Raw genomic sequence first — 25,309 nt, 5'->3', positions numbered from 1 at the left:
TGCGCCCGGGATTTGGCCGACTGAGGCTTAATGAAAGACAGAAGGAGCCCACGTGTCTTCGGAAAAAAAAGATATATATATTGTAGCGTGTCCACCCACAAATGTGCAACACAATTTACTTAAAAAAAAAAAAAGATTTTCATCCCTGGCAGGGATCTTGTGGGACATCCCCTCCCCTGTATCTGTGGGGGGTCAGGGTGTTTTTCCCTGTCCCCAACCCCCTTTTTTTAATTTAATAATTTATTTATTAATAAACATTTTTTGTGGGGCTCTTTTTCAAGCGAAGTCCCAAGAAAGCTGCCAACACTTCCTTGTTGAAGTTATTGCAGACAATCAAGTTTTAGTTGGATCTGCAAGTCCAATGCAAGGGCTTTCGTCCCCAGATATCTATAAACTTAAATATCTGAATATCAACTGAATGGATTTACACCATGTCACAAAAGCACGCTTTCTGGACCAACATCTAGCTTTCTTCCAAATTTGGCGTAATTCTGTTGAACGGTTAGGCTGTAGTAATGTTCAACGTTTTTTGAATCTCCATTGACGTAACATGGGGGGAAACACATTTTGGGACCCCCCCTCCCTTTTTTAGGTCTCGGCGTCAACGCGCGGAAGCGCGTCTCCGCCGAGATCTTTTGTCGGCGACTATGCTTCCCAGGAGACAGTCCCGGCCGCGCGCATTTCCTGTTGAGCCGATTGCCGCGGGCCGCGCGCTCAGCCACTGTCTCCTGAGAAGCTTCAAACACGCCTGCGCATACACGCATACACACACGCATGCACACAGACACACACATCCCCACCAATACGGGAGCCGTAGCGAACAATGGTAAGACTTTCATTCTCAGCCAGCCCATCATAGGAGGGTCACGCAGAAGGGGGCGTGCTTTGTGCTTCCTCCACAGCCCCGCAGAGGAAATAAACACGGGGCAAAGTGGGACAGGAAGAGACAACCCTCCAGGAAGCCTCACGGGTCAAGTAGCATGTTTTCGTGCACAGCTCCCCCTCCCTGAGTAAACCTTGTTATTTTCTGCATCACATTTACAGAACACCCGTTCAAACGTATTGTATGGGGCTAGCTGCAGACTCTCACTGCGCACGTTACCATTCTCCATTGGTGGATTTTCTACACCTGGTTTGGCAATGCCCGGTCATCACGGACTACTGGGGAGAAATATTTAACACTAGCGAGATAATAATAGACACAACACTAAACCTGTCCCGCTGCTGGGCTATGTAGCAGAAGTGGATCGTGGTGTTCGTAAACTGATCGCACTAATGCTGCTGTTCGCAAAACGCAGAGACTCAATGAATTGGGAATGCCCCCAGGCTCCACAAATCCGAGACTGGCTTAAAGACACTGCATACTGCCATTAGCAACTGACTAACATTTGGGAGCTGCTGTCACTGAGATCGTGTCCCTATGATATCTGGAAACCTTTTAACACCTATCTCCGACTATCAGAGACCCCCTCAGGGGGGCCTGACTAACAAAATGCAGGGCCCCACCCTAATAATGTGACCCGTTTACATAGCTCGCCTTGCAAATTACCCCTGACCCTTGCTGCCCCAACACCAGGCCAACAGGAAAGACACTGTTTGTATATTGGATATGCACTGGGATGGAGATCGTAGGGCGCGCCAATATGGGGGGGAAGTGGTGAACCTCCCTTTGTGAACCCACATTTTTTCCTTCTTCATTTACCTACCCTGTTCGAGTGTCATGGTATAAACTGTAAAATATGCATGATGTAAGTGCTTTGTCGCAGATGACACTGATCAACATATTGTTTGTAATCATTGCCAACGATTTAAATACAGGTTTTCGAAAATCATTAAAAATAATTGTCAGCCAGATTGGTGAAAGATATGGCTTTGAAGGCTGAACATAGCAGCAATATACAGGAAAGGTGGGTGTGAGATGAATCAGCTTGGTATTGTCTGATATTCTGAATCTTTTTAACCGAAGAAGAGCTTGATAACGTTGCAACGTTCTGTGGAGTGAGGAATGGGTCAGTTTAGCAGGTGGCAGATGTAGTGCTTGATTTTCTTGAACAGCTTTCTGCTTCTGTTTGTGGCTTCATTGATGGTGATGGTTAGTGCTTTCGCTGATGTGAGAAAGAGTCGGCATGTTGCACGGAGGCCCTTCAGTATCAAGAGGTCCTCGGGAGTTCAGTTTTTTTCCTGTCTGCGGTTTTATTGTTTATTGTCGGCAATGCCTTTAGAATACCTTTTAGAAGTCCTGTGCCCGGTTGTGGAGCGACCTGAAGCTGACCCCCTCCCCCACCCCTGTATCGGAGCAGTGGATATACCGATAAACCGATGGGCTCCGGCGTCGGTCGAGCCTTTGAGCCTCTGGAGGATCGTTGCCCAGAAGCCCTTGGACTTTGTAATTGTTGACCAGCGCAGGATACTTAGCAAATAAAGAAGCACAGCATCATAACCGGCGTGCGTTCCACCGAATCGCGCAATACCGAAAATGGCCGCCGCAGTGGAACGCATAACTACAACTCCGACTCGGAAGCCGGGAAACCACCATCTCGGATGCCCCCGCGAGGAGTTCTCACTACTGCCGTGTTCGAGGAACTGATTCTGCTGGCACAACTACCGCCGAGTACGATCGGCTGCACCGGAGAGTGGCCCCCCTCCCACCCGCTCCAAGCGCAGGCTGCTGATTGCGGCAAATGTGAGTCAGACCTCGGTAATGCATTTGAGGAACTGATTCTGCTTTCTCGACTACCGCAGGGCACGATCGGCTGCACCGGAGAGTGACCCCCCCCTCCCACCCGCTCCAAGGCGCAAGCGACTGATTACGGTGCCTGAATGTCGACGGACCCCCCCCCCCCCTCCCGCCCGCATCACAGCATAGGAGGTTGGATGCAGAACCAGGAAGGACGGCGAGTCAGTGGATCCAGCTCCCTGAAGCACCGGGAAACGGAGGGGAAGTCACAGTGGCGCTTGGGATCTGCTGATCTGTTGATCTGGGCTCGGGGACCAAACAAGAGCTGAAGGTCCGACATGAGCCGCCCCCACCCGGGAGCGGATATGTGTCATTGAGCCCCCCACCTCCCAGGGACATACAGGTTTGGAGCATCGATTGGAGGCATAAGGTATTTATCCCACCCCACCCGCCTGTGCACATTTTTAGTCCACCTCCTTTGTACAAAATGGCTGGGGCCATTAAACTGCTCGCATTCGTAAGCTCCCTCCTTTGAGCAACATGGGGCCATAAATCTGTAGAAATAAATCCTCGCTAGTACCTTTGATGTCCACGAGGCTCCACAGCTCTAACTCCCCCACTTTTCCTCACCGGCAAGCTATGAGCATGCCTGCCTGAATAGAAAGCGAAATGGTCCTGCTCTGAGCCCAAAGTAACAACAACAGACAAAGGACCAATATTTCCATCTCCGCCATCGGTTCGGCCATCTTAGCTTGTCTATCTGGGGAGACCATCATGGCCTAGTCATTTCTACCATCGACCTTAAAGACCTAAGACCTCTTTGACTTTCAGACTACTTCTTATTAGCGGTTGCACAAGTTACACAGCTGGACGTTTTTCACGGCGGATTTAGATAGTTTGCTTCTTCACAGTGATATGTATTATTTTATTCCTGATTGTATTCAGCACACTTCACTTTTTTCTGCACCAATTGCAATTGCTACCCATATATTAATGCCTCGTACAGTAGCATTATATTCTATATATTCCTAACTGTATCTTGCACGTCCCACTTTATAGTCACCGGTAATGCACCGTTTGCTACCTTATATATTCTTCTTGTGCTGCTCGCTAATGCCACTTGCTGTGCCATTTAATCTGTGTCTTAATCTATGTGTGCAACTGTATTCCATCACTGTACCTTACATATTTGTGACTACTCACTATTGGCACCTTTGATCTAGATACTTGTGTAGTCTGCACAGTTATTTTATTTTAGCTTATTCAAGTTTTTCTTTCTCAGGGCTATATTCCACATGTTATACCTCATATATATTCCATATGTTATACCTCATATATATTCCATATGTTATACCTCATATATATTTCATATGTTATACCTCATATATTTTTCGTGGCCGTCCACTAATGTCACTTGTTGATTCATATAAGTTATGTGTGCAATGGTATTCTGACACAGACTCCGTATCCTACATATTTACATAGATATTATTACGGCTTGCTCAGGGTTTATTCCAGTATTTGTCAGTATTATACTGTTACTTGTTTCAGCACTTGTTTATAACCTACATCGAACTCACCCCTATTCCTAATTGTACTGTCCCTTCCTTTATACGCTGATTACTATCGCATATATGTTAACTGCTCACTTTATTCTGCTCCCTCATATCCTTAGTGCGCACCCTATACTTGTGCAACTCGCACTCATATCAAGTGTCAATCTCGTATGCACCGAGTACTACCTCAATTACCATGGCAACTCACTAGTGTCAGTTGTTCTTGCACGCACCATCTACTACCTCTCCCAATTATCTCACTATTTTCGTCTGCTGTACTCTGCACATAGCATTACTGTGAACGCACTAGTATCACTTTAGGCCCTCGCAACTGTCTAGGACAGTGCACCCTTCCCTACTACACCCTCCTTCCTACACCCCCCCTACACCTATCTAGACTGTTCTCCCATTATGGAACCCGTCGGCAAACACACATATAAAATCAACTACCCACCAGCACTCACTAAAAAAGCCGCTAAACGCTTTAAACACAACTTCCTGAGGTCCCACCCTGAAACTCCGTGTGCAGACACCTACTTCTCACCAGTCAATGGTTCACTGAACATTGATATTATCTTCCACACCACACGCAGAGCCCAATGGAGAAACACGTTCCGCACTCTACTCTCCGTCTCCACCTCCAGGAACTTCGCGCATGGCCTAAAACTTACCATCACTCCGTCACAACTCTTCCCTGGCAGAACAACCATCACTATATACAATAACGGGATTATCCTAATTCAATCCACAGACAAGAACCTGGAACTACTAGACAATCTGTTCCCCACGTTCAAACAGCACCTCACCAGTCATCGGACACCCACTCATAGCATCCGCAGGCCCATCACTCCTGAACTCACAGCCCCCAACCACAACCCTCCTAACCTAGCTCATACAGACATAGATCCCTCACCCACACATTCCAGCGATACCCCCTCCCCCACAACCTCACCCTGTCACCCTCCCATACCACACCCATTCCCGTCACCCCTGACACCGCAGCCTCAAACCACACCCATTCTAATCCACCCCAACCCCTAAACTACATGCACCTCTCCTTTACTCCCGACACCCCAGTCACTCATCCACCTACCATACCTACCTCACTCCCGTCGAGCACAGACATAGACTACTTACCCTCTTACACCAACCCCACCCCTTCCCCCCACACACCAGCCCTCATCCACTTACCCACCCCTAATACCACAGCTCCCACCCAAAAAGACATGCACCACCCCTCTACTCCCGGCACCTTAGTCATTCCCCCACCTACCATAGCTATCCCACATCCCGCAAGCACTGACATAGATCTCTCTCCCTCTTACAACAACAACCCCACTCCTTCCACCTACACACCAGCCCTCATCCCCGTTCCTCTCACCCCTGATACCACAGCTCCCACCCGCATCCAGACTATCCTAGATCAACATCAGACCGACGCACACAAAGGCAAACCCCACCCTTTATCCCCACCCATTCTCAGCCCCCACTTCCTCCCACTAACTGATCACACAGAACACTCCACCTCCATCAGCCCAACTCGACCCTCTCTAAACAGAACCATCTACATTCCCACTACCCCCCCCCAGTCTTACCCCCCATCACCCAACCTCCACCCACTTCACCACTAATAAACGCCCATCCTCCACCATGCAGTCTACGCCCACAACCAATACTCTCATCCACACCACCAACCTCCCCCCTATGTCATCCACGCCTGACCCTCCCACCCCCACCTCCAACACATGTCCCTCAGTGGACCACATTACGGCCTCCCTCCTCCAACTCAAAGAAGACATGTACAGCATCAAACAACAACTACTCTGTCTATCACACTCCAGCCACCCCCCACCCAACACTCTTCAACAGATCAAACAAGACATTCACATCATCAAACATTTACTCAGCACACACCCCCGACACCACTCGCGCGTCTCCACCATCACCTCCCCTCCCAACTGGTCCTCCACCCGGGCGGCGAACTCACGCACTCGACTTCCACCACACTGGACCTCAATCCCTGTTCACAATCGTGAAAACCGCCCCCTTCGCTCCTGCAACCCTCTTTCGGACCTAGACACAATCACCCTCCTCCGCTCCTATGACCCAGCTCCCCTCAGCAACACACCCGACACACTCACTGCCATACCTACGATTCACTCCAATCCCCTTAGACCCCCCACACTGAACAACAGAGTCGCTATCCATAGTAACCTGAGTAAAGTCCCCCTCGCCCTAAAGCACCCTTCCACCCTCGACACACCCCGTCTCAAATGCACTCTCCTAAACTGCAGATCAGCCGCTAGACACTCCGCCGCTATCGCCGATCTCATCCAAAAATTGGATCTGGACTTAATCATCATGACTGAAACATGGCTAACAGAGTCTTCTACACCTATAATGGACATTCTGGTTCCCCCCAACTACCTCATCACTAGACTTGACAGGTCTGGCAATAAAAAAGGTGGCGGAATCGCATGTATATACAGGAGCAACCTCTCTGTACTGAAAGTATCTTCACCTTCCCCGCCCTCCCCATCGTCCTGTGAATACATCAGCCTAGATATTATCAGTGAGGGCAAACCGATCTGCACTCTTCACGGCGTTTACCACCCACCCGGTGACAACCTCACCTTCTCCCAACAAATCATGGACATGATCTCAACCAACGCCGGGCGGCAACTCACACAAATATACCTTGGGGATTTCAACCTCCACTGGAATGATCATAATGATGCTGTGGTAAAGGGTCTGAAGCATTTCCTCAACGCCCTTGACCTTACACAAATTTGCAACAGTCCAACACACAAGAAAGGCTCTATCCTCGACCTCATCATCTCCAAAGAGGCCGCTATCCAACTCGAATCTATCCAACCCTGTGACTGGTCGGACCATCATATCATCACGTTCTTCATCAATGAAAAAGTTAAATTTAACCCTATCCAATCCGCCAGGCCCAAAGTCTGGAAAAGAGACATGAAAAAACTAAACTCAAACTCTCTGCCCTCCAACAGCTACAACTTACTACTTCCTCCGGCTGGCGTGAAGGACGTCCAATCCTTGACTGATCACTATCTTAACAATATGACCGCAATAATTAATGAAGTCGCGCCCTTGCAGCTAAAAAGACACCACAAAAATCTCCAATCCCTGGTATGACGGGAGTCTCAATGACGATAGACGTGCCATGAGATTGGCAGAGCGCTCCTGGAGATCAGCCCCCTCTGCACTGAACCTAAAAAACCTGAAGAAAAAGAGAAATGCCTACTTCAGGAAAATAAAACGACTTCTTCAGCCGTCAGCTAGACTAAGCCAAAAACCGTCCGAGAAAGCTGTTTGAGCTTATCCGATCACAAACCAAAGAACAACCCCAACCACTCAACACTATGTGCAATGCCCCTTCCTGCGAAGACTTCGCCGCTTTCTTTAACCTAAAAACAGATAACATAAAGAATGATCTCCTCATGGACGCAAGCCTCTATCCCAAACCACACGGCATAACACCCACTAAACCAAAAAACAATGCAACCTGGTCAACCTTTGTCACCTACACGGAAGAAGAAATTGGCAAACTGCTCAGCACTCTGAAACCATCCAATCACCTCACGGACCCCCTTCCTGCTAACGCTGTAAAAGCTCTTACCCCGTCGCTCCTTCCACTCTGGACCAAAATCATTAACAGCTCACTTCAACAAGGAATCTTTCCCGACTCCCTCAAAGTTGGACAAGTAACACCTTTGCTAAAGAAACCTACAGCCGACCCTTCTGACCTAAACAACTACCGTCCCATTACCAACATTCCAACTCTTGCCAAACTGCTGGAAAAATGCGCACAAATACAATTGACTAATCATATTAATCAATTTGATCTCCTCAACTCTCACCAATCAGGCTTCCGAGCCAATCACAGTACGGAAACTGCCATGATTCACATAATCGATGACGCCCTCCAAATCCTAGATCATAACGATACCTGCCTCCTCATCCTCCTTGATCTCTCCTCCGCATTTGACACAGTCAAACATGAGAACCTACTCGAACTATTAAACACAAGAATGGGCCTATCTGGAACTGTGCTCAAATGGTTCACTTCTTTTCTGCATAACAGATCGCAGAAATTCAAGAGCAACAACTTGATGTCCGCACCAAGACCTGTATCGCTAGGCGTACCACAAGGATCCTCCTTATCCCCAACTTTGTTCAACCTAGTTATGGAACCTCTCACCACCTTGCTGCAAGAATCCAATGTACATTTCCACATGTATGCTGATGACACCCAACTCTATCTCAAACTACAATCACCCAAAGACATCACGCTTTTGAACTCAACAATCAGAAGCACCCAATCCTGGTTGGCCGCTAATCATCTCAAACTCAATGCCCTTAAAACAGAGTTCCTCCTGATCGCCCCTCCCGCGAAGATCACTACCGCGCAAATGTGGCTTAAAGACCTAACGGCACTCAATGTCCAACCCACCATCGTGGACTCAGCGAAATCCTTGGGCATAACACTTGACACCAATCTCAGCATGCAGGAACACATCAACAAAGCAACTAAGGGAGCAAACTACCAAATCAACACCCTGAGGAAACTGAAACCTTTCCTTCCAGCCAAAGACTTCCAAACTGCGGTACAATCACTAGTCATACCTCGAATAGAATATGGCAGCACCGCCCTTTGCGGTCTCCCCCTAGCCACTACGGCACCCATAAGAGCCTCTCTAAACGCCGCAGCGAGACTTATCACTGGATCAAAAAAACACTCTCACATTTCCCCTGACTTCAAATCCCTGAACTGGCTGCCGTTTGAAGCCAGAATACACCTGAAAATCGCTTGTTTGACCCACAAGGCTGTGCACCTGAGCTCACCTAGATACCTCGCTCAGAAGCTGACGATTTCTGGAGGCTCCAGGAACACTAGAGGCACAAACAATCTTTTGCTAAAGCCTAAAAGATTCCGCAAGGAAAAAACCTATAAACGCTCTTTCTCAGGAATGGCCCCCAGGATTTGGAACTCTCTCCCCCCTGAAACAAGGCTCATCACCTCTACCATACTGTTCAAGAGAGAAGTAAAAGCAATCCTCATGGCTAAATACACTTGAACGACTATTGGGGAGAAACTACAAAGACTCGATACTCATCTGTACTACTTGTTCGAACCCTTGTATCTTATGTATCTTATATCCAACATATCTTATGTTGACTCTGAAATTGATTTACTTGATTGTGTTATGATATCACTTCGATGTACTTCTAACATGATTGATGTATCTGCGTATACATGCTCCCCTCCTCTGTAAAGCGCTCTGATATCTGCGAAGATCTTGTTCGCGCTATATAAAACTTTCAAAATAAATAAATAAATACATCCGTGCTGAAAGCACCCTGATGGAACTTTTCTCCGATAGAAAGTCCAGGCTTAGGCAAGGGGCCATGGGTATAGGGCCCACCTTTATTGCCCAGTATGAATCTAGCAAAAGCAGTTTGGCTACACCTGCAAATACAGTGACCGGTTTGGCAAAGATTACGTTGGGCGTTGTTACTCTCAGAACAGTGGTTTTGGACTCTAACCAAAATAAGCAGCGCGCGCCACCTTCCCCTTCTTCTAGACGCCCTTCGTTAGAGAGCGCTGGCTATCAAACTGCCATGGAGTAAATTCCAGTTGATTCCACAGGCAGCTTGTAGTTCGTATTTTTAGTTAATGGCGTCTGTTGGACTTCTCAGCAGGAGCTTCGGGCACCGGCACTCTTTCATTTACAAATTAAGCACTGCCGGTTGTACTACTGTGCCTCTCCTGTTGCACACGTGCTGCTGGTGCCCAGCCCAGGTCAGACCAGAGTCCACGGGACCAAGCGCTCCCTTGAACCCCGACTTCCTCTCTCTCTCTCTCTCTCAAGTCGAGACATCTGTGTTTTGATGGCTTGCTCCGGCTGAGGGGATGCGTTCGCCAGCTGTGCGCTGCTCGTTTCCTCTTCGAATAACTGTGCTATGATGTCAGTCTGTAAAATACAATTCCAGAGATATCCAATGTTGCTGTGATGGCCCGCCTGGGCTTTGTGAATAATAACTGCATCAGCCCTGTGGTGAGGTGCATCATTAGAGCTGTGTGAATAATAACAGCTGTGAGCAACAGCATACTCTTGCACACACTCAAACTGCTCACCAATTCAAAGTTTACTAAAAAAATTTATGCAACGCATTGTCATACACAATGCCAATAACTCAAACTTTAATGCTGCGAGACCTATTGAGTGCAGAGTAGTGAGTGCAGAGTAGTGAGTGCAGAGTAGTGAGTGCAGAGTAGTGAGTGCAGAGTAGTGAGTGCAGAGTAGTGAGTGCAGAGTAGTGAGTGCAGAGTAGTGAGTGCAGAGTAGTGAGTGCAGAGTAGTGAGTGCAGAGTAGTGAGTGCAGAGGAGTGAGTGCAGAGGAGTGAGTGCAGAGGAGTGAGTGCAGAGGAGTGAGTGCAGAGGAGTGAGTGCAGAGGAGTGAGTGCAGAGGAGTGAGTGCAGAGGAGTGAGTGCAGAGGAGTGAGTGCAGAGGAGTGAGTGCAGAGGAGTGAGTGCAGAGGAGTGAGTGCAGAGGAGTGAGTGCAGAGGAGTGAGTGCAGAGGAGTGAGTGCAGAGGAGTGAGTGCAGAGGAGTGAGTGCAGAGGAGTGAGTGCAGAGGAGTGAGTGCAGAGGAGTGAGTGCAGAGGAGTGAGTGCAGAGGAGTGAGTGCAGAGGAGTGAGTGCAGAGGAGTGAGTGCAGAGGAGTGAGTGCAGAGGAGTGAGTGCAGAGGAGTGAGTGCAGAGGGTGCAGAGGAGTGAGTGGTGAGTGCAGAGAGTGCAGAGGAGTGAGTGTGCGCGCAGAGTGAGTGTGTGCTGTTGAGTGCAGAGTGCTGTGTATTGGCAATGTTAATGACAATGCCATTTATTTGTGATTTAAAGAAAAAAAAATGTCATGAGCAATGCCAATAGCTCTACCATTAATGATGCCGAGACCATTGCATTGCAAATGCTTGTTTTTTTTCCTCTGGCCCCGCTTGACTGATCATCCGTATCTTTTAACACTGCAGCTGAACCAATAAGAGGAAGGTTTGCTAAAATGTGACTATTCGCCAAGTAGCGCTAAAGTTCTTGGACAAACAATACGCTTTTCCTAGGGAAACTTCGGTCCCAACTATAGCTACCTACTGGCAACTGCCAGGAGAGACCGAGACTGAGACAGAGAGAGAATATATATATTAGTTTATTTGATCAATAACATAATCATATACATACGAATATATCCCATGACAATAATATTTCATTGGAATAAAAGAGCAAGAGAGAATGAAAATGACATCTTCATAAGCCCGTACATCATTCGAGAATAAGATAATACAATTATTAATTTATGAGATACTATAGGGACCTAAAAAATGCTCCAGCAGTAACAAGACAATTCGAGACTCCTGCTCAGGGATATTATTTTTACATTTTAGACCTCTGCCACCAGGCATACAAGGCATAACTCAAATATCTTGATAGTGTAAAGACAAGCCACCTTGTCTTATCTGAATTGAACAAACTTAGTGCATCTGCGGGATGTGCGAACGACCGCAACCGACATGCCTGGTTAATCAATATTTTTCTCGAGGTAGCATAGAGAGGACAGAAGAAGAAAAAATGTTCTATAGTTTCTGGGCTAGAGATGCACAACTGACACAATATAGTTACAGTAGCATTCGCCCGCTGCTTTTCATAGCATTTAGTGGGAGAACCCCAATCCTAAATTGTATATAAAGTACTCTTGACTGAGGGGATTCAACATCATTCACGTAAGAATCCAACTTTAACCACCAGATTTTTAAATGTTAAAAGTTGTTTTAAGTACCAAGTGACCTGGTGTCCGTGCAAGACGAGTCATACAAATCCCAGTACCCATTTTTTAAGCTGGGGAACAATTGTAAGACTAGATCCTTCCACATAATCCCCCAATCCCAATTAAATAAAAAGCAGTAACTGACCTTTTTAAACCAAATCAATCTCCTAGTCTGTGTTTCAAGAATTAGTATTTCCTCCACTGCGCCCTTTACTGGCATCTGGGTATTAGTGGTCCAAAATCTAATCTAGAACATAAGCACCTTTTAGAGCAGCTGTGTGGGTAATAGATTCTAGGCCAAGATCAAGGCATAATGGTAGTAATGCCTTGTTGATGGGGAGATTAAGGATAGATCTTCAAGAATTTTATTTTCTGCAACTTCTAACTGGTTCAGATACTCCAGCACCCACAATTCGACCCCATAAAGGGCTGCACCCAACCCTTTGGCCCAATGTATTTTTTAGGGTGGGAGAGATTGGGCGGAAGGCTGATCAATTCCACATGCTGAAGTGTGAGGATGCTGTTCTAGATTTGGGGAGTTCATGCCATGTTATCGCTAATTTTAACTCCCAAATAATCGAAGACCATGACCTGCTCTAATAGTTGGACGCCCAGCCTCCGTTTCCCCTTGGTGGATTTATAGGGGTTAAAAACCATTAACTTTGTTTTAGAGCAGTTTAGTTCAAGGCCCTGGTCTTTGCATGCTGTTGCAAACAGAGTTCAAACTTTCTGAATGCCCATTGGAGTTTAAGAGATGAGCAGCGTGTCATCTGCAAATAAAAGCGAGGGGATTAGTTTGCCAGCTAATTTTGGCGGGTCACCTCCAGTCATGAAGATCATTAATAAGCTCATTCATATACACAGTAAACAGGGTTGGGGCCAAAACACAATCTAGGTGCATCTATTTGAAACACGTATATTATCGGTTAGTCTGCCATCGGAGTTCCACCTGACTTTGGCATAATTACCTTGATGTCAACGGACTAAGAGTGGAAGCAGCCCACGAGGTAGCCCAAGATCCCTAATGGCATCCCAGAGCCTGGTGCGATCTATAGACTCAAATGCCATTTTTAGATCAACAACACAACATACAGGTGGCCCCTCTTGATTGGGACTTCCTTCCAAATAAGCATAAGGAAGAAGAACACGGATCTAAAGTGCTTTTGGAGGACCTAAAGACAGTCTGCAGGTGAGAGATTATGCGGTTCTCCTCTATCCAACAGTGGCGATGTGACAATCATTTTATTAAAGACTTTCTGGGTTATATCCATGAGGCGAATAGGCCTGTAATTTGAGGGGTCCCCTTTATTCCCTTTTTTAAATCTGGGGATTATTTCGGCACCCTTCCAAGTCGCAGGGATATTCCCCCCCCCGTGTGAATATCAGGAAAACTGTATAGAGATGAGGACCCCATATATTGGGCTCGGATCAATACAGATCCACAGGTAGTCTATTTAACCCTGGTGCTTTCCCAGTCTGAAGTGAAGTAATTGCATTTACAGTTTCCTCTAAGGATAAGCCGATTACATCTTCCACCATGGGCTCTATGTTACAATCCCAGCCTGTTATTGCTACCTCACCCTCCGGCTCGCATTCCTCTCCAGAATATAATTTCTGAAAATACTCTTCCCAGACACGTGGCTGTATATTCGTTAACCGGCTGGATTACCCTTTAGAGAGTAGATGCCAGAATAGCTGACAATCCTTCAATCTGGATGCCTCAACTAGTGTTTGCCAGTTCTCTTCCTCCCAGCTCCTTTTTGCCTCATCCTGTGTTCTCTTGTAAACTCTTCTTCTGTTTGTCGGTCCATATTCCTTTCTTTACTGCCACAGTTAGCTCCATTCTGGCTTGCCTGCATTCCTCATTATACCACGGGCAGTGTTTCAATTAATAATGCTTGTGCTGCACTGTCTGCTAAAGAAGGGCTTTACACTATTTAATAAGTGATGAAAGCTAGACATAATGCGCGTTGTCGTTTGTTAGGAATGCCCAATACAATAAGAGTCTGAGTCATCTCTTTTTAGATGTTAGGCAGCGGCTTTTCATCAGCAATTACCTGGGGCCATTTGACTCTCCTATTATTGTTAGTGGTAACAGGGGCTGTCACTAAATTAGTCTGAGAGTGCAGAATAGTGATGCCAGAGAGCCTCAGGAACAGGGGATTATTGTACCTATCCTGACTATTTAAAATAACCATGCCCTTGACTTGAGGGCAAAGGTCAAGGTCTACTATAATGAAATTAATCCTCCTCTTTACATTCCCCCTTTTGAATGTAAAATTTGCTTCTGCATCGGAGGGAGTCTGCCCCTTACAAGCGCGTACCCCAAAGGCAAGAGTGAACAACCGGACTTGCTGACCAACCTTAGTACATCTTTTAATGGGTGGTAGCTGGAGCCTTTTAACACCTCCAACTTGCTCTTCCTCCTGCAGTATTTTCTGTGCATAATCTACAGGTTCATATGTCGTGTTAAAGTCTCCAGCTACGATAAGATAATAATAATCTTTTCTTGAGTTGTCAAGGAAGTTTGTGAGCTTTAATATAGTATCTGAAGCCTTGTGATGGCTACTAAATAGATTTATATTAATCTGACATCAATATTCCCTTTAAGCAATATCGGGTTTAAACCAAGGATTTCCTGTGAGCCTATAACTAACCTCTTTATTTTACAAGCCAATATGGTCTTAATCCAGATCAGCAGTTCTACCAGCTGGTGAATGTCTAGCTTCAATACTAAACGTGGTGAACCGCACCCTATGGATTTGTTCAGTGGCCCAAGTTTCTTGCCTGCTGTCCACTAGCTTGCCCCAATCCGGGTCATTTAGTTTGGTCCTTAACCCCGCAATATTCCACAAGAAATTTTTTAATTGCTGGTCATAATTTGTGCTTCCCAGGAGCGGATGTCCTGTTATTGAATTCTCTCATTGGGCCTTGGGTAGATGCATGGTGGTCAAGCAGAACAATTGAAGTTCGGTTCTCTATTTCAATTGAGATGTTAATTGTAGTATTCCCCCCCCCCCCATCAGATTGGCTAGTTGGGACCATGGCATGAACCAACATAGATTTAGCACTGCCCTACTTTAGTCAGTCTGGGTTATCCAATATATATAATATATATATATATATATATATATATATATATATATATATATATATATATATATATATATATATATAATTTTTTTTCTTTATTTTACATTTTGAGTGAAGCTCCCCTGCCCTTATTTAATCAAACCTACCGAGGTTAATGTGTGTTGTAAGCCCACCCTCTTATACCCCTACTTTCACTATGGATACGTTTTTCTTTTTTTTCTTTTTTTTCTCAATCACTTTTTTGTTTGTTAATTAACATTAGAAGAATTGAAGTAATCGAATGGCTTTAAAAAAAAAAATCATGATATTTAAAATGAGAAGTACATAGTCCTTTTCTGTGCAAGAAAGTTGGGACTTTGTCTCCGATTTCTCTTTTTAAAGGCTCAATGAAAATAAACCATGCACATGCCTGCTAAATATGATGCACATCTTTTTCCGTTATTTAGCTCTTCCCTGAGCGAGATCTCTTTGGAGCTTTTCATGGGAAGTACTCATTTTGGGACTGACCACCAACCATTATGGACTAGATTTTACAGGGGACAATTTCCCCCTGTAAGCGACGAAACACGTGCCGGCTGTCTGAAGATCAACAAAATAAAAGGAGAAAAGAAGAGAAAGAGACTCATAATTATATTGTGTACAATTTGTGCTGATATTGTGCCTTGTGAAACAATTTTTACACACTATTGACGTGTGTTGGGGAGTGTCATTGCATTCAGTTGGCTCAGGCCTACATTTTGGGGAGGTTGGTGGTTCTCCTCACCGTGCAGCACCGTCACTGAGATACGTAACTTCAAGATAGTGTTATGTGATATTCTCCTTAGTGGCGCCAGTTTACCTAAATAGCATACCACTGTTTGGTTTTTCTCACGTGAAGAGAGCATGTTAGGAAAGGGTGAGTCTCGTTGATCGGTTGGGTTAAGGTAATCTCGCTGCGATGTGAATCGGCGAACCATAAAAGAAAAATGAAAACAGTGAACCTATGTCTGTGTGCCCCACCCAATGTTCATTTAAGGGGAGCTGAACGCTGGTGTAAGGGGCAATGTCAAGGGAGTCCATGCAACCGGAGACACAACTAAGAGCCTGAAACCATTCAATCTCGATCGAAGGCATAATCGAGTCATGAGTGACAAGTGACATTATGGAAAATAACAGAGAGGCAACAGATTTACCATGTGAAGTGTGGTCTTCCCTCCAGCAGAGTTTGTGAAGTTGAGTGCTGAGTTGCTTCGCCCCTTATTCTGCAAGAGAGGTAATTGGAAAGTGAATCTGTGCAGGAAAATAATCTAGGAGAACATCTAGAGTGCTGACCTGGCAAAGGAGAATAGGTTAACTACAATGAGAACTAGAATCCCAACCTTCCACAGGAGGATTTTAATGACGTCCATTTAAATGTGAAGAAAAGTAAATGGAGCAATTTTGAAGCGATCAGCTATACAGAGGAGTCTCGTTGAAATCTACCTCAGATGTGACGTTTGCCTACCTCATTGAGTTATAGTGATTTATATTCTTCTGAATTGTGTGATTTGGCTCTAAGAGTATAGTTCTATGAGGATGTTCACCAGAGTGGAGGGTTTTGTGTTACTGCTTGTGGTTATTTTTTAATGACCTGTTGAATTTGTAGCAGGAAGTAGGGTTTAATTTGCTCTAGTTTGAGCAAAGTTTTCACGAAAAATGGTGTTTATGTATGATTTGCTTTTAATATAGTGGGTCAATGAGTTGCCTGATCCTGCAAAGGTATGCAGTAGAGGTTGAGAGTGTGTAGTGTCTGTCTCTGGTCCTTCAGGAGTGTGCATTAGAGAGTAAGTGGATGAAATATGACCTTGGTCCTGTAAGGGGCCTAGTAGAAGGCACTTAATAGAGTAGTTATCCCTGGTCCTGCTTGGTATGCAGTAGAGCGTGAGTGTTTAGTTCCCTGGCCCTGCTAGAGTATGCAGCAGCGGGTGAACGTGTAGAGCTAGTCCCTAAACATGCAATAGTATGCAGAGTAGGGGAGTGTTTTTGTTCCCTGGTCCAGCAAGAATATACAGTAGAGGGGGAGCGTGTAGTATGTTTACAAAAAGTGTGTGCAGTATAGAGGGGATGTGTATTTCCCAGACCCTGCCATGTATTTATCTGGTCCTGCTAATATGCAAAAGTGTGCAGTAGAGGGTGCATTGTGTGTGTTCCTGATCCGGCAAGTGTACACGGCAGAGGGGGCAAGAGGTGAAGATTTTTGTTATTTGACCCGTCTGAATAATTTGTAAGGTTTTTAATAATTTATAGGACTTATCGTTGTATGATTTTCTATCTTGCGTTTTCTGTGGAGTTTTTATTATTTTGCCAAGGGAAGGAGATATTGTAGCCTGCTGTTGTATGCAGCCTCTCCATAGATTCTCTTTTGCTCAGCCAGTGTCAGTGTGTGTGATGTCATGAAATGTTGATGAGTGCCTGGAGGAGTGCCGGTTAGAGAGTTTGCTGAGCATGGCGATGCTGCTCCTGGTCCGGTACTTTACTCTGTTACCTGTAATCTAACCTTTAACCTCTTCAATAAACCTACAACCTGCTGTCCTGCTTGAACTGGCTTCCTGACTTCTCCTTACCATGAGGGGAGCTTCCAATTACAACCTTTCCCATCAGCACTTGTAAGCAAGATCTCCTTACTCCAGCTTTGCAACAAGCTTCCCTGAAGTAAGATCACAATCCCAAGTATTTTCTTAGGTCTGCTGCTGAATTTGCCAGGAACCAAATCTGTCCAATCTTCATTCCACCAGATGCCTATTTCTTATACTACTCCACATTTAGTGTCTTTCTCATTCTTGTACTTCATCAGTCTGACTTAACAGCATAGCTATCATCTTTACTTATTGCTACCACTGCTATAAAATATGCATTGAGTAGGCTTTGGCTTCACCTTGAGGAAGCTCTTACCTTCTGATAGGGGCTGTTTGATATATTGTTCCGCTTACTATGAGGGGTTTGTATTACACTGCTTGAAGGACTATTTCACATCTCAAATGTACAATGAATGATCCCATATTAAATTATTTCTCAAACATGCCTTTTATATGCTAAAAGCAATCCTGTTTCATTTTTTACACTGCAGGATGCTTTTTCAATGTTTTAGTCCGGAATTGTGTGAAAGTCGCCCATACATGTGCACACGTGAAGTAGGTGACTAGGCCCAACATCTGTCTGTAGTGGTAAGCATGAAGGGGCACAAACTTTGGACCAACCGCTCCCCCAACAGTACTCAGCAGTGTTCCTCTGGTCTCTCAACCCTGAACCCCAATCTCCATGCTACTGGTGTGCCACAGCAAACTACACAGAGAGCATTCTCTTGCACCCACTGCCACTTTGCGTACAGTATCTTGCCCACCACACTAGCCCTGCAAGCACAAACCCAGCCTGCACCTAACACAATCCAATCCCGCAAGCAAACACGCATCCCAAGACACATTATCTTACATGTTCCTCGACACCCGCTCACCCAGCAAGCATGTCAGGGAAATCTGGGACCTACTGGACAAAAATGCCCCAGACATCCTCTTGATCTCAGAAATGAGGCAGACCTTCATCCACATCAGCACCCAACACAACATTGCCATGGCCGTCCTGATAAAACACAGGATTGCATGCCAAGACTGCCAACACCAGCCCAGAGGGGAAATGGCAATTATTTTCAAGGAGACGAACAACTGCATCACAACTAGGGAAAACATAACCCCCCCCCCCCTTTCATGGAGTACCTTCATTTTTAAAGCCTGAATCTCACCCTAGAAGACTGATCTACCAATCACCAGGACCCCAAGCAAATGCCACCTACTAAATGGCAATCTTAGTCACCTGCCCCCATAGTCTCAAAGCCTACATCCTCCTAGGTGACCCTAGTTTCCACCTGGGTGACCGAAGGGATCCCAATTCAGCCATACCTCTTTAAAGCATAGGAAGTCTCACTGGTACACTGTCACGGGACCCACGCACTCTGTTGTACACAACCTTGCCCCTGTCTTCACCTCCTTCAATGACCTCAAGGTTACAAGCCTCCCCTGGACTGACCACTCTATTGTCAACTTACAAATCAACATCCTGCCACAAAAACATCCACCTTTCCATATCTAGCCAGTTAGTCCCAGCTGTTCCAGCTGTTGGAATCTGTATGGTTCTATACCCTATGCCTAAACCATCCCAGCACTAGGCAACCCAACCAGCGACATCAACCAATTTAGCAAATAGTTCACAAACCTCACTGGCACCCTGCAAACATAACCACCAGAAGCAGGCCAATGGGTACTCTGACTAACTCTAATTCAAGTGATACTGCAAACATCTGGAACGGAAATGGAGAATCAGTCTGAAAGAAACTGTCAAGGCCACCTTCAGAGCAGCCCAAAGAAGTTACCACCAAAAAATTCTTGAAACCAAGAAGACCCTGGTCAAGTGCATTGAACACCGCTCCAACAGCAGCAAAGAGATCGGCACTTTCATCAGGGACTTCCACCACCAACCGAATCACCCCCTCCCAAGATAATGTTGCACCCCTTTGGACTTCTTCAGTAACAAAATCAAAACTGTAACAACTTTGACCTTCATCGGAAATCCCAACTGCCGCTCCTTCAGCCTACCCACTGCTCAGAAGGCTTAGGAAAGGTCTTGACTACCTGGGAAACAATCCACACTGAAGGACCGCCAATATCATGAGAACCATTCACTCTGCGGCCCCCACGGACACTTGCCCTCACCACATCTACAACATGAGCACTTCATAATCTGCAAAGAACTCTCCTATATCCTAAGCACCTCCATCACCACCTGCCTGAAAGCACACAGTGGTCTATGTAGTGCAAAAAAAAAATCTTGTCAGACCCCACCACCCAGCTAGAAATCTACTGCCCGATTTCTCTGCTACCATACTCGGCTCATGTTCTAGAAAAAGCAGTCGACCAGCTACTCATCGATACCACCCCTTAACCTCCCCAACCCCTCCCCCAGACAGAAACCAGCTCCTGGACATGACCCAATCACAGCACCACGACCCCCTTCATTGCAGCAACCGAAAAAGGGATGATCGTCGACCGAGGGAAACTGCAGTGCTCATCCTGCTCCACCTTACTGCAGCTTTTGAAAGTCTCCCATGCCACATTGATCAGAAGACTTGACGAGAGAGAAACCCATGGTCCCGCCTTCAACTGGATCTGTTCCTGTCTAACTGGAAGGACCCATTAATTCACCATGCCACCCTTAATGTCGAAAACCAGAAACCTCTTCTTCAGACAAACTTGAGGTGACGGCCCAAGTCAACTGAGCCCCCCCCCCCACCTGTTTTCACATCCTGATTATACAATGTAAAATCTGCAACTCGCTGCCAGAGAACACCAGGAAAACAGGCATTCTTCTCCAGCAGACTTGACCACAGATTCATCAGACAGCTGTTGAACAGACTCCGGGTCCTCCAAAACGCAGCTGCAATAGTTTCCCTGCCTACCTCGCTGCTCCTAGATAGCACCCCCCCCCCCCCCCCTCAGAACTCCTTTGACTCCCCATACACAAAGCCATTCTATTCAACCTCCTCATGGACTACACCGCATTGGCCCCGCATTTCTCAGCAGATGAATACTTACACCATCTACCCAGAACCCTCCGCTCATCTGAACTCTCACATACACAAAAGGGGTGCAGGAGGTGGTGCCTTTTCAGTACGTCTTCCCCCAAAGCTGAAATGACCTCCCACAGAACATCTGAGTTCCTCATCGCTTCTTGAGTTCTGCAAGAAGCGGAAGGCCTGGCTATTTAAAAAAAAATCCCTTGGGGGTCCTTCACCTAGCCACCTGCGAGGTGCCTGGATGCTCTCATGGGTGATGAGTGCGCCATACAAATACCCATAGCATGTTTACATGCACATATGCATAAGAGCGCACATTCCAGCTGCCTAAAACAAAAAACATTTGCAAACCCAACAAAATATTGAGACCCAGGCATTCATAAATGCAACTTACATGCCAAAGCATATAACCTAGTTTATGCATTTGCCAGTTTTATCAGATCTTTCTCTTCTTCCTTCATTGTTTCCTTTTCTGCCTTCCGGTCTTACTCTGGTAAAGAAAAATAAGATCCTGTCTCCAAAACGTGTTCTAGCTCTTGCAACACAAGCACATTTTAAAGATGGCAGGTGCTCCTAGCAGAAGCAGATCACATTCTGAAGATCTGTGATGAGGTGTCCTGGAGAAAGCAAGAGCGAGGAGCACTGGGCTACCTTCAAGACCGAAGGCTCAGTGTTCCAGTTTCTGTTACCTAGTCTTTGCCATACATTGGTGGTGGAGGCACCAAACGTTCTAGATTAGAGTCCCTGCCTGTACCCCGATCTGTCGGCTATGCGGATCAGACATTCTTGGCTTGTTTAGAATGTCCAAGTAGGCACTCTAGGGGCTTGGTAGGAAAAGACATGTCTCTGAAACAAGAGCATCTCTTAAAACCATCCATTTTAAACTTATGCCTTCAATGTATTTATAAATCTAGTGACATTGCAATATCTAGCTAGCCGGATTTCTCTATTTACAGGCGTAATCAGCAACTTACGAAGCAGGGTTAAATCTTTGTTTTTATATTTCCCAGTCATGCTTAAAATAAAAACTAAAACGAGCGCCAATATTGCCACTTACTACTTTGTGCGGCTACTAGTGACCACTCGACCTACCGAGCTAAACAGTAAATCTCAGGACGCAGTCTCGTGAAGAAAGAGACTGAGACTGATGGCGTGAAGACCTGTTCTGCTACATTGATCATGCAAATAAGGGGCGACTCTTCGCCCGCCTTCCCATAACCAAACGCTGGGTTGTGGACCACGCCACATTACAAATTTCACTCTCCTTTGAGCCATAGGCTGTGTTGAAAGCGAAGCCTCATTCGAACTCAAAGAAAATGAGCACCTTTGAGCTACGTGGTCCTGATGAGATCTCCCGTAAGTTAAGGGTTATCGAAACGCGTAGACCTTCTTCCTACAGCATTAGGATTGTTGTGCAAAAACAAAATATTGTAAAAATGTAAACTTGTTCCTATGCTGTGTTGTATTAATTTGAGTTGTAAATAACTTTTGTATAGCTTTTACATGTCTTGTATAGATTGTATGGTTGAGTGAATGATTGTGTCTTTGTATGAGAGAAGTTGGAGTGAAGTAGGCAATGTCTTCTAATTTTATGAACATTTTTTTTAAATATGTTCTGTTGAAATTTGAAGATTAAAAATAATTGATTTATTCTGGACTGAAAAAAGCGTCCTGAGATTTACTGTTTAGCTCGGTAAGTCGAGTGGTCACTAGTAGCCCCACAAAGAAGTGGCAATATTGGTGCTCGTTTTGGTTTTTCAGTTGTTAGTGAGGCTTGTCCTTATTGCCCGTGAGCCCAGACCCAGTTTTGGTTACAGTAAAATAAAAACTATGCAAACAAATAATGGACGGATGCTGAATAAATCATAGAATCAACGCCAGTCAAGAGATCTGGGTTTAAGCCATTGTTCTTTTGCTCACCATGCCACCCCAGTTTAGACTCCTTCATATGCAAATCAGTCTGGACCCTGTTCCTTATGGGAACAGTCCAGCCCGAACTGCCAAGCCAGGTTCTCCCTGGACCGGAAAGAAGCATCCTGGGACCAGTTTCGGGGTATTACCCCTCAATAGCCAGGCCAGCTTGAATCGAGTGGCAGTGAGCAAGGGACCCACGTCTGGCAATACGCATCCCACTTACGGTGAAAAGTGCTACACAAACAAATGATGGATGGAATGCTGAATAAATCATACATTCACCCCCAGTCAAGAGATCTGTGTTAAATCCATCGTTCTTTTAAAGAAGGCATGGCTTTCTCAGTTCCTAGTCCTTCATTTTGAAACTAGTTACCCCACAGTTTAAGGTTCTCATCTAACAGGCTGTCTTTAGAGAGGCTTTTGAAGCCTGCTTATTTTAGGATATCTGCTAAGGTCCTAGACCGGTGACTACATCAGTGATTAGCACAATATAAATGTCCCCAATCAGTAACACCAGTGTTACATGGTTCATGAGGGTTGATGAACACACTTGTGGACGAGCAGGCAATTGTTCGTCCATTTTTTCATGCACTGTTATCTGTTGAACCTTTCCACCTAGATATATTTGTGGTAAGAGGCAAAAAAGACTCCTTGGGAAAGAAGCAAATTAGCCCACAATGACTCCTGCGCCTATGGCTTTCTTCGATTTTTCAGCTATTGACTAAGTCCTAAGGAAATTTCATCTCTCACTTGAAGCTATTGGCTTTTTGATTGTTCTTCCACCTCCACCTGAGTGCTTGCATTGAACTGCATAAGGGACTACTTTATAATTATAGTCCTCCTTCTCTCGTAATGTGCTAACACATGCACATTAAATCTGGGCCTGTTGGCTTTGCCAGTGCTTTTATGAATACTGGGCAAAACTTTCACTCCTTCCCATTTGGTTGGAAAATTTAAATGGCACCTGCCAGGACCTATTTTATCAGTGTGGCCAAACTTTTGCTTGCATATGCTCAACGTTTGTTAGTTTTGAAATGTTGGTTGTCATCAAAATAAAATGAAAGATAGTGTTATTAAAACAATTTTATTATTTTGTAATCTTAAGAAAGAAAACAGTTGCCGCCTGAGGTGAGATGTAACCTGCAAGTTAAACATTCAATTCTTGTAGGATCTTTTCATATGTTTGGTCGTTAAGTTGAATACGATGAGATAAATAAATTACGCTTCTTTTTATCAGAGCTACAAAATTAAATTTTAAGTTGCAGTATCCGGTGCTATACAAATAAAATGTTCTCATTTCTGAAAGTTAGGCGTCTGTGAAATTAAAATGGGTGTTGATGTCCTTCATGCTGCTAAATTTGCTTTGTTTTTATTTTACAGGCTTGAAAATGCATTTTCTTGGAATATTGTCCCTACTATTTATTTGGCACGGCACGCCAACCGGTGCAAATGTCCAGAACGATGCCATTACAGATTTTTCTGTGAAACTTTACCATGAACTGCGCGCCTCAGGAGAAGATGACAATATATTTTTTTCTCCGTGGAGTATTGCTGTTGCTTTAGGAATGGTGGAGCTTGGAGCCCGCGGATCCACTCTGAAGGAAATTCGCCATACTATGGGATACGATGACATTAAAAATGGTAATGTATTTTAATGTTCCCCTTTAATATTTGGATGCTGCTAATAGTAATATTTTAAATGGTGCTACTGTAGAGTTAAGAACAACAAATGTAATTCTGTGGTGCTATTTCCAGGCAAGCGCTATGGACAACTCTGCATCCAAGTGCTGAAATAGTAGGAACCTGGCTTTAACCTCTTCTGTGCGTCAGATGGCCCCTGGCCGCCTGACGTCACGGTGGGCGTGTGCGGAGGACGGTCAGGGGCCGTCCGAACCGCGCACCCGTGGAATTCTCCAGCACCGTAGGGGAATTCCGGCTGCAGCAAAGCGGTTAAAAGGAAGACTGAACCTGTGAACTGTAGGGTTAGTGTATAGGTACATGAAGCCCCGGGTGCAGTGGTCAATTCTTGTTCATGTAGTGGAAGTGTACATTTATATTCTCTAGCCAGTGGAACCCCTAATCAGATGAGTGCCCGGGGAGCCTAGTAGACTGCGGCTCTTATACAGGGTCTAGCTTGGCTCCCAGTTTGGGTATTTGTGCTGCGGCTGTTCCTAGCAGCCCAAAGATGAGTTTTAGAATGATAAACATGGATACTTGTAAGCCTCCAGTCCAGAACCTCTGTTATCTCTAGACGACAACTGTAGAAAAACACCTACAATGTTAGAAACTGGAAAACTATCTCTGTGACTTGACTTGTGCGCATTCCATTCCAAAACACATCTTCTCTTTGGGTTTGGAAAAAAAACCCAGATCTCTTGATCCTAGGCCTCTGTTCTCCATAAATATATTTTTAACAATACTTGCAAGATCTGCTTAGTTTGTAAGTCTCCAGCGTGGCATCCTGGAAATTAGAAGTGGGGCACCACCTAGATTACCAAGTTGATGTCAATGCCCAATTCTGTGGATGGCGTCGGCTTCACAGTGTGGAACTAATATATGGGATAGATCGAAGTGAAGACAAAATGTCCTTGTTCATGGAATCTTTTGAAACCACCTCCGATAAAAGAACAATTTCTATTTATCAAA

The 25,309-nt window shown here is 45.3% G+C and overlaps 1 protein-coding gene across 2 annotated transcripts in view; it reads left to right on the top strand.

Annotated features, from left to right (window-relative positions):
• The window catches only part of SERPINI1 (serpin family I member 1), a 134,399-nt gene that overhangs the window by 69,573 nt on the left and 39,517 nt on the right, over positions 1-25,309 (top strand). For both annotated transcript variants that reach the window (XM_086944328.1, XM_086944329.1), the window contains one exon: positions 24,044-24,304. In XM_086944328.1, coding sequence (XP_086800454.1) covers positions 24,044-24,304 — 261 coding nt within the window. The remainder of the gene's footprint in view (positions 1-24,043; positions 24,305-25,309) is intronic.

This window comes from Lissotriton vulgaris, chromosome 11, assembly GCF_964263255.1.
Source record: "Lissotriton vulgaris chromosome 11, aLisVul1.2, whole genome shotgun sequence".
Taxonomy (NCBI): domain Eukaryota; kingdom Metazoa; phylum Chordata; class Amphibia; order Caudata; family Salamandridae; genus Lissotriton; species Lissotriton vulgaris.
Note: the sequence above shows the minus strand (reverse complement) of the source record. Positions and strands in the feature narration are given on the sequence as shown.